The following is a 17,605-nucleotide window of genomic DNA, read 5'->3' as shown; positions in this document are numbered from 1 at the left end:
ACGCATACTGTACCCTTACGATGTGTTCAAGAGCAGTGGCGCCGTGGATAAAGAAACAGTAAGTACCTTGCTACCTTGTCTAAGCGACGAAACCCCGCTTTGCGGGGCTTCTTTTATTAGATAACGATGCCCCGCTTTGAGGGAGTTCTTAAAAAGTCAAGGTATTTTTGACATGATCAGGATCGCACTATTATTGCACGAGTATTATGTTTATCCTGGTCATTCGGAAAAATTGACCTAAGGCTTTAAAAAAGAATGAATCCAACCAAATGCCACGTCGGTGCGAACTTAGCTTAGAATTATTTTATTATTATACCTAAGAATTATTCGAGTCATCTTCACATTGGTTTACAACATCCTCTATAGATACATTTGCGTTCGATTACAATAATTATCAACAAGATGATAAAATAACAAGTTTCTGTATTGATTTGATATAACTATCAGTTGTAAAGAGCTTGATGTCACTTGAGAAAACCTCTCGGGAGCAGGTACTTCTTCTAAAAAAAGAGTTTCCGTTGTTGAATTTTATTTAATTTCTTTTCATATGAAGCTTTGTATTAGGTTGCTAGTGATATAAGAGCCCAGGAAGTTGAGTAGAATATCTAAATATAATTAGGTATGCTGCTAGAGACGCTGCTTAAATCACCTGTAAAGATGTACAAAGCCTAGTGATGATGATGATGAGTTACTGAGGTTAAACTTAGATATTCGTGCGGCCTTCCGTCGATATTTTGGCACGGTTTTTTCCTTTCTAATACTAGAACTTCAAGTTTAACATGAAGTATTAAAGTGAGAGTCCATTTCCGTCCTAGGTGATCAATTGATCATACTTTCAACAGCTTTTGCGTGATGAATGTGTAATCTTCAAATTTTAATTTCAATTCTTTAGAAAATCGAAGTGAAAGGCGAGCAGACCCCAGAAAAGGCGAACACGACCCGCAGCCGCTCCAACTCGAAATGCCCCGCCGCCACCCCTCCCCCCGCGCGCCGGTTCAAAAGCAGCGAACCCGAACCCGCGGCCGAGGGTAGCCATACTGAGGGGGCGCTGGCTGGCGCTGATGAGGAGAAAAAGGAGGTGAAGACTCCGGTTAAAGAGGAAAAAGAAAATGGAGAGCAGAGACGCAGTGAGTTTGTTTGATCTTTGGAAGATAATTAGTCATTAAAACAGGTTGAAGCTGTGGTGGAAGGGAGTCATACTGAGGGGGCGCTGATGAAGATAAAAAGGAGGTGAAGACTCCGGTCAAAGAAGAAAAAGAGAATGGAGAGCAGAGACGCAGTAAGTTTGTTTGATCTTTGGAAGATAATTAGTCATTAAAACAGGTTGAACCTGCGGTGGAAGGGAGTCATACTGAGGGGGCGCTGGCTGGCGCTGATGAAGATAAAATGGAGGTGAAGACTCGGTCAAAGAAGAAAAAGAGAATGGAGAGCAGAGACGCAGTAAGTTTGTTTGATCTTTGGAGGATAATTAGTCATTAAAACAGGTTGAATCTGTGGTGGAAGGGAGTCATACTGAGGGGGCGCTGGCTGGCGCTGATGAAGATAAAATGGAGGTGAAGACTCGGTCAAAGAAGAAAAAGAGAATGGAGAGCAGAGACGCAGTAAGTTTGTTTGATCTTTGGAGGATAATTAGTCATTAAAACAGGTTGAATCTGTGGTGGAAGGGAGTCATACTGAGGGGGCGCTGGCTGGCGCTGATGAGGAGAAAAAGGAGGTGAAGACTCCGGTTAAAAAGGAGAAAGAGAATGGAGAGCAGAGACGCAGTAAGTTTGTTTGATCTTTGGAAGATAATTAGTCATTAAAACAGGTTGAATCTGCGGTGGAAGGGAGTCATACTGAGGGGGCGCTGGCTGGCGCTGATGAAGATAAAATGGAGGTGAACACTCGGTCAAAGAAGAAAAAGAGAATGGAGAGCAGAGACGCAGTAAGTTTGTTTGATCTTTGGAGGATAATTATTCATTAAAACAGGTTGAATCTGCGGTGGAAGGGAGTCATACTGAGGGGGCGCTGGCTGGCGCTGATGAAGATAAAATGGAGGTGAAGACTCGGTCAAAGAAGAAAAAGAGAATGGAGAGCAGAGACGCAGTAAGTTTGTTTGATCTTTGGAGGATAATTATTCATTAAAACAGGTTGAATCTGCGGTGGAAGGGAGTCATACTGAGGGGGCGCTGGCTGGCGCTGATGAGGATAAAAAGGAGGTCAAGACTCCGGTTAAAGAGGAGAAGGAAAATGGGGAGCAGAGACGAGTAAGTTTTGTAATTTTGGTCATCATCCTCCTTGCGTTATCCCAGCATTTGCCACGGCTCATTTGGCCAAGATTACCCTTCAACTCGAAGGGTAACTAGGCCTTATTGGGATTAGTCCAGTTTCCACACGATCTTTGTTGAAGTTTTCTAATTTTGGTGTTAGTCGTTAAAACAGTAGAAAATCGAAGTAAAAGGCGTGCAGACACCAGAACAGGCGAGCATAACCCGCAGCCGCTCGAACTCAAAATTTTTCTCACATCGAAAATGTGTTCGATAAACTGGTATATTCGCCCACGGTGGAGGCATACCGTGCAGACACAGGTGCGTCAGTTTGAAGCTAGAAGGCACACAGAACTCGACGCTAAGCGCGACGAGCTAAAAGCCAGACCACCTGTGGCTATTACCTACAATTATGTCGGAGGGGTGCTGACCTGCCGCGAGTGTGGTCGCACATTCGTAGCAAAAATTGGCTTCGTCAGTCACCTGAGGGCACACCAGCGACGCTCTCATCTATAAAATGCAGTCGCCGTAGCCGAAAACGGCTAGGAGGAGATGATTCTGATATTCGCCAAGCGTGGTGATGCCGTGATTGTAACAAACATCAAACGTGTGTAACCGCTATAATAGAATAGTTACAGTTTTTTTTATTACAGGTCCCCGCGAAAACAAATGGATGTCAGCGGCGGGCAGCTGCGGCGCTCGGTCGCGGGTGACGCGCTCCACGCGCCTACGCGAGCACCGCATGAGCAACATGACTGTCTCCGTCACACCCGCACCACCTCCTACCACCCCCGGTGCTCTCGACCCGGTAACTATAATAATATTATTTAAATTGATATTTGGCGGGGGAAAGTTGTTCCAACATCATGTTGCGCGGTAACGAAAGCTCCATACATGTATTTAGGGATTTGTAACGCGCTCCACGCGCCTGCGCGAGCTCATGATGAGCAATAAGAATATTTGACGGAGGAAAGTTGTTCCAACATTATGTTGCATGGTAGCGGAAGCTCCATTTATATCAGCGGACCTGTATTTAGGGCCGCATGAGCAATGTGACTGTTTCTGATACTTTCGGCCCTCTAGATCCGGTAACTACATACACTATGTAACATAATTGCCGAAGATAAATCCTACGGCTTATACATTACCTTCTATAGTACCTTTAATTTTCATGGTGTTTATTTTAAAAAAAGGAAGTGGTATTCGTAACCGCTATTCGATACCGGTTATGCTCTTAAATGGATCACCGGCATTAATGTTACATCCTGTATAACTATATTTGGCGGAGGAAAGTTATTCCAACATTGTTGCGCGGTAGCGGAAGCTCCCTTTAAAACAACCTATGATTTGTGTATTATAACACAACCGCGCGTATATTGACGGTTGGAAACACGCGTTTAGCGTAGGTTCGTTAAAAACGTAGCTATGATTGTAAATGAGAAAGATAACTCGTTCATCTCTTCGCACTAGAATTAAAATAGTAACCAAAATAAATATTTCAGCTGGCAAAATACATGTGCCGCGTCTGCGGGCGAGGCGACATCGAAGAGCAAATGCTGTTGTGTGACGGCTGTGATGACTCTTACCACACATTCTGCCTCGTGCCTCCGCTCGCCATCGTGCCTAAGGGCGACTGGCGTTGCCCCGTTTGCCTCGCAGAAGAGGTGAGTCCTTCAACAAAATAATTTACTGCTTTGAGTGGGACTTGTGCTTATACAAAGACCGTGAGTTCAAGTCTTATCCGAAGTAGATTCTGCACCATTGGTTAGACGTCTACTTTTAAGGTCAGGTGGGATAAGATTAACATATATTGTTTTACTCAAGGCAAAAACCAAAGGATGAGGATTCCCGGTAATGATTTTTTCCATGTTGACAATTTATTAAATTCAACTATTCAGTGGATACGCCTTTGGCTAGTCCGTGGCCAAGAGTATAAGCCCATTTATAATAATAAAAAAAAAATACATAATGAAACCCAAGTAAATATGAATAAATATTGGATCAGTTGAAATTGCCCCCTTGTACCATGTGAATTTTCAAATAAAATAAATAAAATATTATAGGACATTTTTTACACAGATTGACTGAGCCCCACGGTAATCTCAAGAAGGCTTGTATTGGGGGTACTCAGTCAACGATATACATAATATAAAAATACATATATACATACAAAACATTCATGACTCGGGAACAAATATCTGTGCTCATCACACAAATAAATGCCCTTACCGGGATTCGAACCCGGGACCGCGGCTTAGCAGGCAGGGTCACTACCCGCTAGGCCAGACCACCGGTCGTTAAATAAAATCCATACTAATATTATAAATGGGAAAGTGTTTGTGTCTGTTTGTTTGTCCGTCTTTCACGGCAAAACGGAGCGACGAGTTGACGAGATTTTTCAAGTGGATATAGTTGAAGGGATGGAGAGTGAAATAGGCTACTTTTTGTCCCTTTCTAACGCGAGCGAAGCCGCGAGAAAATACTAGTAACGATATAAAACTTATATTAGTACTGTACAGAGCCTTGTTTAATTTTTCAAGATTTTACAGGTGTCAAAACCGACAGAGGCGTTCGGATTCGAGCAGGCTTCAAGAGAATACACTCTACAACAGTTCGGAGAGATGGCCGACCAGTTTAAATCGGACTATTTCAACATGCCCGTTCACGTACGTATTATGTCTTTGTTTCACTATTACTGCATTTTATAAATTGAGGAAAAAAGCGTGTTTCCGAGCCGGATTACCCACGCGCTGGTTCAACACAATAAAGAAGGTCACGCGCGTTGGGCTCCAGGGATCATTTAGGAAGGCAAAAGATCGGCCTGAGTGGAGAGCACTGCAACGTACAGCGACTTATGGTGGTCACGACCCTCCGTTGAGGTTTCGACAAAGAAGAAGATGTCTTTGTTTCACTATTACTGCATTTTATAAATGGAGGAAAAAAGCGTCCGATTATAAGAAAATGTTGATCAGCCTTTGGCTAAACCTACCTTTTTTATTTAATGGACGTAGTTACGCAATAACGTTCCAATCCATCTGAAATTTTCATTGAAATGAAAGATTTTTTTTTTCATACAAGGTCTAAAACTTAATGACAATTTCATGTGGATTGGAACGTTATTGCGTAACTACGTCCATTATTTATTTATTTATTTATACAAGGAATTCCAACAGCTATGAATGATCTATACTAATATTATAAATGGGAAAGTGTGTGTGTCTGTTTGTTTGTCCGTCTTTCACGGCAAAACGGAGCTACGAATTGACGTGATTTTTTTAAGTGGATATAGTTGAAGGGATGGAGAGTGGTATAGGCTACTTTTTGTCTCTTTCTAACGCGAGCGAAGCCGCGGGCAAAAGCTAGTACAATATACATTTTGAATAGCAATACAGTCAATTTATTTTATAACTATAGCCTGTCAACCAAATTTTGGCAGTAGCAATGTACATCAAACTAAAGTATGGTATCCCTATGAAAGGAACAAAAACCAGCAATGTACGTCGAACAGCCACAGATATATTTTTTTCAAGGGGCTCGCTCCTTCCTTACGAATTAGATAATGTATTAAAAAGGGACGGATATGTGCTAGTTATTTCTCTTTTTGGTAGGGTGGAGATTTCCACAGATAAGATACAAATGACACGAGAATTTCCACCGATTTTCAAAACTAGTGTTGCTAGCCCGCGATTTTTCAAATTTGCCGCATTTTTCTAGTGACAAGATTTGGTTGACGGTCTATATTAAATACTATCATAACTACACTGATGATGCCTACTTTTTTTTCAAAATCTGTATTTACATGATATTAAAAATACAGATTTGTTCTTATAAAAAATAAGAACACGCAAAAATATTTCGGGAAAATATGATTTTGGTCATTTCCAGGCTGCGAAACAGCGCCATCTAGTAAGCCTAAAAGGCCCACACATTTCAGGGGTACGCTTTTTAAATAGTCGTTGCTTGAAACTATAGTTTCAAGATTTAAACTTTGAGTTATTTTACTTATGATATGCATTTTGCAAATGCTTATGCATTTGTGTTTGAGAGGAGTCATTCTTGTACTTACTGTGGCTCTAGTGAAAAGGGTACAAGTCTCGCGGAGCGATGAAAAACGGCATAATTCATATATGGGACATACACCCTTTTCACCTGCGCTTCGCGAGACTTGTTTTTACACTAGAGCCTCAGTTATTATGATATGCATTATGGGTTTTTTACACAACATTATTTTATTTCCAAATACAGTTCTCTTCATCGTTCAAAAAATTTAAGAAACTGATCTCTCGCGTTTAACGTCAGGAGAGCATATATTGTATGTTGTTTTTAGATGGTGCCAACCCCAACCGTAGAGAAAGAGTTCTGGCGAGTAGTTTCATCGATAGATGAAGACGTCACCGTCGAATATGGAGCTGATCTCCACTCTATGGACCACGGATCTGGTTAGTAGATTAATTTTATTTTTAATGTTATCTATGGAATGGTAACTGGCAGAGAATTCAGTAATAAACATAGTCACGCTGGTTTTATGTAAAATTATGCTACCTAAACTATGCAAACATGCATTTTTCTGGTGTTAACAAGTCCTTAATTTGCCACCTATACAAACATGGAATACGTGCATGCTTGCATAATTTCAGTAGCATAATTTTGCATAAAACCAGCGTGACTCAGGAGATCGTAACCATGGCAATAACAGGCAAGAAAAAGTTGATTCACCCATATGTTAAAAGCGCCATCTTTGACATCCTTCCTACATCGGATATCGGATCGGATAATGTAAAAACGCGCTAAGAGTTGCCATTATTTTAAACATGTTTTCTCTTTCTCTTCATTTCTCCGTCGCCCGATTTGCTGCTTCTGTTTTCCATGTTTCTCTGTTCAATAAAGATTAACCCCCTTATCCATAAACGTCCCCCCCTATCACACCAATACGTCGGAAAGGGACAAACGAACTTTATCGGCTTGATAACTTTAGTGAACGTTTATGAATAAGGGGGTAAATAAATGAATATTTGCTGAATACACGGGTTTTTTCCGGCCGCCTGTGAACTAGATCGCTTTTTTTTGGGGTGGCTGTGCAAAATCGATTCTCATGCCTCTGGAAAGAGCTCAAAGAGCGGTGCTAAAGGTTGCTCTTCGTAAACACCGACGCTATCCTACTATAGACCTTTATAAGCAGGCGAATGTCCTGAGCGTCCGAAGATTATTTCTGTTCCGTGCTTCCATTCGTATGCATCAAAATGTATTACAACACTCATACTACCCTGACCTGCTAAAGAAACGAGTGTTTAAAGTTCCCATCCCTTCTGTAAAAACTGCATTTGCTAAGCGTTTTAAGTTATTTATTCTTCCTCATGTTTATAATAATATATTAAAAATATGTGACATAAAACTCCACAAGATTACTAGAACACAAACAGTAGTTGTTAACAAAACTCGCTCTAGCGGGACTGTAGTCCAATTAGGAGTGCCACAAGGCTCAATTTTAGGTCCATTCCTGTTTTTGGTTTATATAAATGATTTGCCATGTATAGTGAAAAACTTTTGTGAAATAGTACTTTTTGCTGATGATACATCACTGCTTTTTAATGTTGACCGAAAATCTACGGATTACAATGTAATTAATAGCACGTTAGCTGATGTACTGCAGTGGTTTACTGTCAACAATTTACTTCTTAATTCTAAGAAAACCAAATGTATTCGATTTTCTCTGCCGAATGTTAAACCAATCGATACAAAAATACTTTTGAATGATGAATGCTTAGAGATGGTAGATACAACACTGTTTCTTGGTTTAACATTGGACAAAAATCTACAATGGAGTCCTCATATAAAGAAACTAGCAAGCAAATTAAGTTCAGCCGCATACGCCGTTAGGAGAATCAGGCAACTGACTAATGTTGAGACAGCTCGCCTAGTGTATCATAGTTATTTTCACAGTGTAATGTCATACGGTATTCTGGTTTGGGGCAAAGCAGCTGACATACAGACTATCTTTGTATTACAAAAGAGAGCCATTCGTTCTATTTACAACTTAGGAACTCGTGAATCAGTAAGAGAACTCTTCAAAGAAATTAATATCTTAACTGTAGCTTCCCAATACATTTATGATAGTATAATTTATGTTGTTAAGAATTTAGACTGTTTCACTAAGAATTCTGATATCCATAATTATAACACTAGAAACAAAAATAAGCTTGCCATAAAGAAGTTTCGTGTCCGTAAAGTACAGAAGTCATTTGTTGGGCAATGCATTAATTTTTATAATAAGTTACCTGACACTGCTTTGAGATTACCCCTCCCAGCTCTTAAGAACTACTTAAAAAAATCATTGATGTTAAAGGCTTATTACAGAGTCGAGGACTATTTGACAGACAAACATGCATGGCCCGAACCAGAAACTACAAAAACGAATAGCAATTAAAATAATTGTATTATGTATAGAGGACACAGTTCAGATAAGAAAGCACATCAAATATTTTATATTTTATGTTGTGTAGGTAAATTACATATTTAATGATATTGAGATTCATATTATCTTTTTCTTCTATGACAATTTGATATGTTTTCTCTGAAGAAGAACGACGTATTATTAAGCAATAATATAATTTATTGAAATTGATTTCCATAGAGTACCTAGTCTGTTCATATTCTTTGATGAATACTTTTGCATGTTAAATTGTATGTTGTTATTTAATGCATGTTAATTATAAGATGTAATGTTTTGAAAAGAAGTTGCCCGCCGAGTTTCTTGCCGGTCCCATAGTGGATACCCCCCTCCCAACTGAGGGGGGACTGAAATCTTCTCGAGGCTGAGGCGTAGGGTTAGAGCCGGCGTAGCTTTATTTGACGTTCATATGCGCATTGTAATATGCCTACTTGAAAAATAAATATTTCATTTTCATTTCATTTTCATTTTCATATGGCTAAAACCCTATTACGAGAGCTCCTATTATCCATGAACTATGATCAGGCTGAATAGGTCTTAAAATGGATGACCTAGTATCCTTCTGTTTCTGTTGTTTCTGTTATTTATTTATTTATTTTTTACACTCACACTTATACACTGCACATTTACACAAAATCAACACTCAGGCTTTGCCTAGTGTGGAAGTCACAGTAAATGATAAAATTGTAGCTATTCCTTTTCTTGGTAAATAAATTATTCTTATTCTTTTAAATTTCAGTTTATAATTTACTGTTGTACAGGATTCCCTACAAAGTCAAGCGCACATCTATACCCCGGCGAACAGCAGTATGCGGAGTCGAGTTGGAACTTGAACAATTTGCCCGTACTAGAGGGCTCTGTGCTCGGACACATCAACGCTGACATATCTGGGATGAAGGTAAATTTAACAAAACATAATTCTACAGTATCCTTTTACCTAGTTCATACATATAACGATATAGTACATTTCGATACAAGTGCGTAAAAGAGGAAGTTCGAAACGAGTGGCGATAAATTAAAACACGACCGAAGGGAGTGTTTTAAATCGACACGAGTTACAAATTTCCTTTTCGCACGTGTATCGTACGACGTTTTTCAGTACAGATGAGCCTCCGAAGTTTCGACCTGGCATATAATGAACCACTTCTCGCACTAGTGCGTAATAAAAACACCATCTGTACTGAAAAATTGTTTTCGTGTTTTAATTTATCGCCACTCGTTTCGAACTTCCTTTTTTACGCACTTGTATCGTAATGTACTATTTCAGTACAGATGGTGCGTGTCTTTTTTTACGCACTAGTGCGAGAAGTGGTTAATTGTTTGTCAGGTCGAAACTTCGGAGGGCCAAACTGGGCTGGGGACTGAAAAAGTCGTACGATACACGTGCGATACGTCGTACGATACTCCCTTCGGTCGTGTTTTAATTTATTGCCACTCGTTTAAAAACTTCCTCTTTTCCGCACTTGTATCGTAATGTCTAAAGGGAAAAATCTTAACATAAACTAAAATACCACCTTGAAATTTTAAATCCTTAAATCTCAAGGCTTATTCGTCGACCGAGGAATTTCTAGCAAAATTCTGGTTATGGAATTGTTTTAACAAGTGTATTTTTCCGCAGGTGCCATGGCTGTACGTGGGCATGTGTTTCGCGACGTTCTGCTGGCATAACGAGGACCACTGGAGTTACTCCATCAACTATCTACATTGGGGCGAGCCCAAGACTTGGTGAGCATTTTTTACATTTCCATCTTACCTTTTAAGTCTACAGAAGATTGATTCCGCCACGGAAGACTAAATAGTTATTTGTTTTCCAAGGGAGCAAAGTTGTTTAACCGCACGTGCCAATATTGATACCCGAGCAAGCGAAACATTCTGGAATTTAATATTGGAATCTAGAGCGTTGCGAGGGTTTCAAGGCACGAAGGTTAAACAAACTTTGCCACTGAGTGAAACACAAAATTTTTCACCACACCAACACGAACAAAATACTGACTATACAACATGAAACTAAATCAAATATATCAATTTATTTAGTATTTATTATTCAAAATCATCATTTGTTGGTAAATTCTACCAGCCAGCACTTGATATCAAGTTTAAATTTGTATGAAATTACTTTGCACTCTTGTGGATAAAATGCAATTTTGCTGTCCTGTTTTCGGATAGCAAAGTAAGCCTTTACCAGTTGGTGTTGTGAAAATAAATAAATATTATAGGACAATCTTACACAGATTGACTGAGACCCACAACAGTAAGCTCAAGAAGGCTTATGTTGTGGTTATACAAGAGCAAGACAACGATACAACATGGTGGAATGTTCGCAAGGAGACATTTTGTGAGTCCAGCTGCCGTCGCGTCTGTTCTTCCTCTAGGATGCCTAACTTCGCCTGGCTTTTAAAAAAAAGCTGAAATCACCTCCTTGTTTTTAGTCCCAAGTCCGTAAAATTCACTAAATGAAACTAAGGGCCCATTTAGACGGTACCGAAATTCGCATACGAGTTTTATTACATTGCGGTATTTGAGGGTTTTGCAAAATTGTATGTTACCTCAACAGCCCGCAATGTGACTAAAATCGCATGCGAGTTTGCACGTGGTCTAACTCAGGCCTAAATCTAATTAGTGCAGTAAAAACCGGCCAAGAGCGTGTCGGGCCACGCTCAGTGTAGGGTTCCGTAGTTTTCCGTATTTTTCTCAAAAACTACTGGACCTATCAAGTTCAAAACAATTTTCCTAGAAAGTTTTTATAAAGTTCTACTTTTGTGATTTTTTTCATATTTTTTAAACATATGGTTCAAAAGTTAGAGGGGGGGGGACGCACTTTTTTTTCCTTTAGGAGCGATTATTTCCGAAAATATTCATATTATCAAAAAACGATCTTAGTAAACCCTTATTCATTTTTAAATACCTATCCAACAGTATATCACACGTTGGGGTCGGAATGAAAAAAAATATCAGCCCCCACTTTACATGTAGGGGGGGTACCCTAATAAAACATTTTTTTCCATTTTTTATTTTTGCACTTTGTTGGCGTGATTGATATACATATTGGTACCAAATTTCAGCTTTCTAGTACTAACGGTTACTGAGATTATCCGCGGACGGACGGACGGACGGACGGACGGACGGACGGACGGACGGACGGACGGACGGACGGACGGACGGACAGACATGGCGAAACTATAAGGGTTCCTAGTTGACTACGGAACCCTAAAAAATCTAGAGGAAAATTTCCGAAAAAAAAGACTTGGTTTTACGGTATTATTTCTTGTGCGCAGGTACGGCGTACCAGGCTCAAAAGCGGAACAATTTGAGACTGCCATGAAGTCGGAGGCGCCAGAACTCTTCCAACTGCAACCAGACTTGCTGCATCAGCTGGTCACCATCATGAACCCGAATATACTCTTATGCGGGCTGGAGTTCCCGTTTACAGGTATAGTTTTTTTGTTTTTGTCCCATCCTTTAACAACGTTTGCACTGAAATGGATAGGAAATATGGCGGTAAGGTTTGGCTCACGGCTCCCAGCTTTGGAACCACTAACCTAGAGGGAATGCCAGAAATTAGTGCCGCGAATAGGGTTGCAAAAAAACGGCTTTTTTTCTGGCTTGAAAAAAAAAACATGAATAAAACCGTGAAAAAAAAAACAGTTTTTTTTCTGGAGTAGTATGTTTTTTTTTCTAAAGGACGAAATTTCAAAAATTTCAAAACAGTTAATACTTTTATACGGTTTTTTAGACTTTATGTTAACTATTAAACGAATTTAATTTAATAACTTTAATTTCTGGTTTTATAAAACTAACTTTTACACAATCTGTAGTTAGTAGTTGTCGCTATTTACTGTTGGCAACACCACCGCCTCTCCACGCTCCACGCCGCATCGGGGATTCCCCAATAAACGTTTGCATACTGAATGTTTATCGAATTAAAATATACTTTATTGTTATTGAAACGTTACAAATCACGAAAAACCGTTATTGTCGTATTATTTGATCATCTGAAAAAAAAAACCATATTTAGAAAAAAAACCATGGTGCTTGGTTTTTTTCATGTTTTTTTTCATAATTCTGAAAAAAAAACATTTGGTTTTTTTTCTATTTGCAACCCTAGCCGCGAAGAGAGCGTACTTGGGACAACCAAATGGGAGACACCCGCTTGAACGTCTTAGAAAGATGTAGCGACCTTCCTCGGTAACTAGTGACTTGAAGGTTACCGTACACTGAGAGGCAAGACATGATTTTATGAAGTCACTTTGGTTCGTTACATCACCGTAGACCAAAGAAATAGTTTACTCGTAAATCGTGTTATTGTTAAGGACGCGTGCTTTGGTTCGTATTGTCACATCTCGGACGCTGGCGATCAAATATATGAAAGAGGCGCGTTCCTAGCACACATTCTCGTGTAGGTGAACGCGTACCATGCTTGTATGTGTGAGATATGACAGGTTGACTGTTCGCATTTTTGACAGGCGGTAACTGTGAGGTAACCGAGAGGGGGTGCTCGGCACTTTCAGCGGGGAGCGGGAGTGGCCATACTGTACGATAGTACTCTTTGTTATACTGTGGTATTGTCATGTTATTAGCGGTGACATTTGACAACTTGAATTACACGATATATTGTTAAGCAATAAGTAATAACTGTTAGGTTTAACACAAACTGATTATTGTTGACAGGACTGACCAACGCGCCGGCGAGTTCGTGATCACGTTCCCTCGCGCGTACCACGCTGGCTTCAACCAAGGATACAACTTCGCTGAGGCGGTCAATTTCACCCCCGCCGACTGGGTAAATATCTAACTCATAATTCATAAACTATTGCTTCTAGTCTTTACAATTTGAAAAGTTACGGATATTTTTCAATGAAGAATTAACAACTCTGCGTTCGTGGTTTAAATTCGCATTTTTCGATTGTTCGGGTGTCAACATTATAATTTGTCGAAAGAGTAGGAATTAAAAAGTGTCAACATTATCGTGTCCAGTCACCGTCTATAACATCGCACAAAGAGATCGCTATTGTCCCGGATTTGTAAGTTCACATTTTTGACACATTGTTTTGAAGTATGTTGCGATGTGGCTAAGACGCATCGTTTGCCAAATCTAACGATTAATTTCGAATTGGTTAAATCGATTAGGCCCTATGTACAATTGTACAAGGAGGCGCTTAAACAAATATACGATTTCTATCAACTTACTGAAATGCCATTTGAATCGAAATGACAGACTGCCACAGCACTAGTTTAAAAATAAAAATAAATGATAAAAAATGTCATAATAAGTAAATCCCGCGTGATAAATTAATATCGTAAAATACTCACTAACGAAGATCCGCAAAAATGTAATATGTGCTAGATTATGTTTAAAGTAAGTGAAATATTGTTTTTAAGTACTTTATTTTTTTTTAATATTATTACAGGATTTTATTTAAAAATTCATTAGGTTGCGTGAGTTTACGTATTGTGGACGCTGTCATGTGTCAAAAAGAGGTTCTTACAAATATGGGACAATAGATCCATAAGAGCATGTTAATCTAGATATTTATGCAGCCTTGTTTTTGTGCGACGTTAATGCCAGTGACTGTCTCTTTCAAATCAATATGTAAGACAACTAAATTTAATTACTAATATTTTGTGTGACAAGTAAAACTCTTGTAAAACAAATTAATATTTTGACTAATGAGGAGGCACATTTTACCCCGCCAGGCGGCGCCTGTACAAGTGTCTAGGTATGTCACTATCATACCAGGCGCGGGGAGCGGTTTCACCCTTACGTTGTCGACCTACCTTTCATTCGCACGAAGAGGTGTGCCTCTTCTCTCCTTATGCGAACTGCTAAGGAATGGAACATGCTCCCCTCATCTGTATTCCCGGGCGAATACAATCTGGGTGAATGCAAGTCAAGAGTGAATAGGCTATTACTGAACCAGTGAGCTACAACCTCGACGTTGTCGTCACTTTCCATCAGGGGCGACTAAGGTCAATCACTGGCCAGTTATTATAAGAAAAAAAATCATTTACTCGCTCTCACGTAAGAAATTCTTTATCTGTGCAATGGAATAATCAGGTGGCGCCATCTATCATAACCCCTAAGTGTGCCTCATTATCTCCTTACTTTCGGCTAGGATGCTAGGATTATGACATTAAAATATACGAATATTTTCCAGCTAAAAATGGGCCGCGAATGCATCGCACACTACTCAACCCTGCGTCGCTACTGCGTGTTCTCACACGACGAGTTGGTGTGCAAGATGGCGCTCTCACATGACGCGTTAAACATGAACGTAGCCCTCGCCGCGTATAGAGACATGAGGACTATGCTGCACGATGAACGGAGGCTTAGGAAAGCGCTGTTAGACTGGGTAAGACATCAATATCAATTATTGACTAAAAATTTGACATTTCATGTCTAAAGGATCCTTAATATTAAATGGTTAAATGGTGCGGGTTCAAGTCCCGCCGGAAGCGTAAATTTTTCCATTTTTTCCTTTAATATAAAAATCCTTAATATTGTTCTGTTAAACGTGAAAATGTCCTCTCTGCACTTGATATAAGGATCCTCTTATGGAAGGCCACAAATGCACCAAGAAAGCGACATAAAATAGTAGTTGCTAAAAAAATGTCAGGAATTCTTCATATATAATTGTTGCCATGTTTTAGCGTCTGACGCTGTTAGACTGGGTAAGTACATAATATCATACTGACCAGAAATGACTACGCCGCATGTTGCGGTATTTTATTAGAACTAATTTCTTCATACTACATACTGAACTGTCACCGCATATATCAGAATAACAGTACTCTTGACAATAATCATATATTTCTGGCCAGGCTTTACATATCCGACCCCTCAAGGTATGGGGTACTGTAGGGCAATCATGGTCGCGCGATAGATGATAAAACATCGGGCCGTCCCTATGGCACTTACAAATAGTGCGATAGGGACGGGCTGCTATTTTATCATTTATCGCGCGACCATAATTGCCTGCCTGTACATATTTTTACTATTATGATTTTACTATTATGAGCAGCTGTTTGTGCCTCTCGCGGTGGAGACCACTGGGTGTTGGTGCTCAGAGGCGCGGTCCTTCCTAAGGGAGCTCGGTAGTCGGTTGCGTGCAAAGGGACTTGATCCACGCTCCGGGTCATTTCTGGTGCAAAGATTATCCATCGCAGTTCAACGGGGGAACGCTGCGAGTGTGCTGGGTACTTTTGCGCCGGGAATGACTCGTGGGGGGCTGTTCGACGACTGAATAATAGGGAGATGTATATGGTTTAGTTTTTGGATATTGTGTTTCTTAGCTTTTAAGTATTAATTATTGTTAATTGTATTTTGTATTATTGTGTAATTTTGTATATTTAGAATGAGTTAGTATTATAAATTGTATTAATGAATTGGTTTTGAATAAAATAAAATGTAATTTAATATAGGTACATAATTCAAATTGTGAACAACAAAATATAATGTTTAACAATATATTTATATCTATTTAATCAATATACGGTTATGATCTTGTTTAAATATTTACCAAACCATTGTTTCATACTAATTCCTCTTCCCAGGGTGTCACCTCAGCCGAGCGCGAAGCATTCGAGCTACTACCGGACGATGAGCGTCAATGCGCGCTCTGCAAGACCACCTGCTTCCTCTCCTGCGTGACTTGCGCGTGCTCGCGACGCGTGGCGTGTCTCAGACATTACGCCCAGCTCTGCGGCTGCCCGCCAAGGACGCACACACTCAGGTAAGCGTCATCCTTGTTGACTTGAGTCTACTAGAACAGTGCGTGATCAAGATTTGTAGAATTGTTCGGGTTGTTACTCGATATTGAGAGTCAATGCGTGTTCCGGAAGACTACCTGCTTCCTCTCCTGCGTGACTTGCACGTGCTCGCGACGCGTGGCGTGTCTCAGACATTACGCCCAGCTCTGCGGCTGTCCGCCAAGGACGCACACACTCAGGTAAGCGTCATCCTTGTTGACTTGAGTCTACTAGAACAGTGCGTGATCAAGACTTGTAGAATTGTTCGGGTTGTTACTCGATATTGAGAGTCAATGCGTGTTCCGGAAGACTACCTGCTTCCTCTCCTGCGTGACTTGCACGTGCTCGCGACGCGTGGCGTGTCTCAGACATTACGCCCAGCTCTGCGGCTGCCCGCCAAGGACGCACACACTAAGGTGCGTGTGCCGATCCTCTGTCACTAGTGTTAGACTATTCGAACTCCAAACATTGCTAGCCCTGTGCCTGCAAGCTAGTGATGAATACGCCATATAGAATAGTGAGCCATACCACTAAAAGCGACTATCGATGAGCTATCGGCCATAGAAACGATAAAAAAAAAGAGTTTTGAATGACTCACGGCTATTTTCATTAAACTAATATTGACCGGGATATAGACCGTGATTACCTTTTTGATTTTTGTTGAGCTCCTGATATTTCGACGCAGTTGCGTGCATCATGATCACGAAAAACTGAAGGCCGGTGGATGTCAAAGTTGCGTAGACAGCGCGCGATCTACGCTCTTTCGCGCGTGTCGGCTGCGATCACTTTCAGCGTTACCGCTGGTCGCAAAAAGTAATCACGGTCTATATCCCGGTCAATATAAGTCTGATAAAAAAAAATTGTCGCTCCAGTGTAAATGAGGTGCTTAAAGTGAGCGTCCCGAATCCCGATTCATGCCGTCGTAGACTATAAGCACACATACTGAAGTTAAACTGACCTTCGGTCATGGTTAGTGTGTTAGAAAATTTACTCTAAAGAAAAGTCGTATTTCTTATATAAATTGCTGAGATTAAATCACATCAGTGTGACTTAATGCCATTCTATTTAGCAACAGATTTTTTGCTAATTTTAAAGTCATCTAGGCTGCTTTTTTTTATAAATTGGCTTACTCTTGGCCACAGACTAGCCAAAGGCAAAGACGTGG

The 17,605-nt window shown here is 40.2% G+C and overlaps 1 protein-coding gene across 1 annotated transcript in view; it reads left to right on the top strand.

Annotated features, from left to right (window-relative positions):
* The window catches only part of LOC125237307 (lysine-specific demethylase lid-like), a 41,847-nt gene that overhangs the window by 6,511 nt on the left and 17,731 nt on the right, over window positions 1-17,605 (top strand). Inside the window, 12 exon segments of the mRNA XM_048144296.1 lie at window positions 893-1,127; window positions 2,900-3,054; window positions 3,749-3,910; window positions 4,796-4,912; window positions 6,574-6,685; window positions 9,456-9,592; window positions 10,313-10,419; window positions 11,970-12,093; window positions 12,096-12,124; window positions 13,363-13,474; window positions 14,850-15,044; window positions 16,246-16,424. Of these exon segments, the coding sequence (XP_048000253.1) occupies window positions 893-1,127; window positions 2,900-3,054; window positions 3,749-3,910; window positions 4,796-4,912; window positions 6,574-6,685; window positions 9,456-9,592; window positions 10,313-10,419; window positions 11,970-12,093; window positions 12,096-12,124; window positions 13,363-13,474; window positions 14,850-15,044; window positions 16,246-16,424 (1,664 nt within the window).

The sequence above is a fragment of the Leguminivora glycinivorella genome, chromosome 21, assembly GCF_023078275.1.
Source record: "Leguminivora glycinivorella isolate SPB_JAAS2020 chromosome 21, LegGlyc_1.1, whole genome shotgun sequence".
Classification (NCBI taxonomy): Eukaryota; Metazoa; Arthropoda; class Insecta; order Lepidoptera; family Tortricidae; genus Leguminivora; species Leguminivora glycinivorella.
The sequence above is the reverse complement of the archived record's forward strand: the minus strand, read 5'-3'. Positions and strand labels throughout refer to the sequence as shown.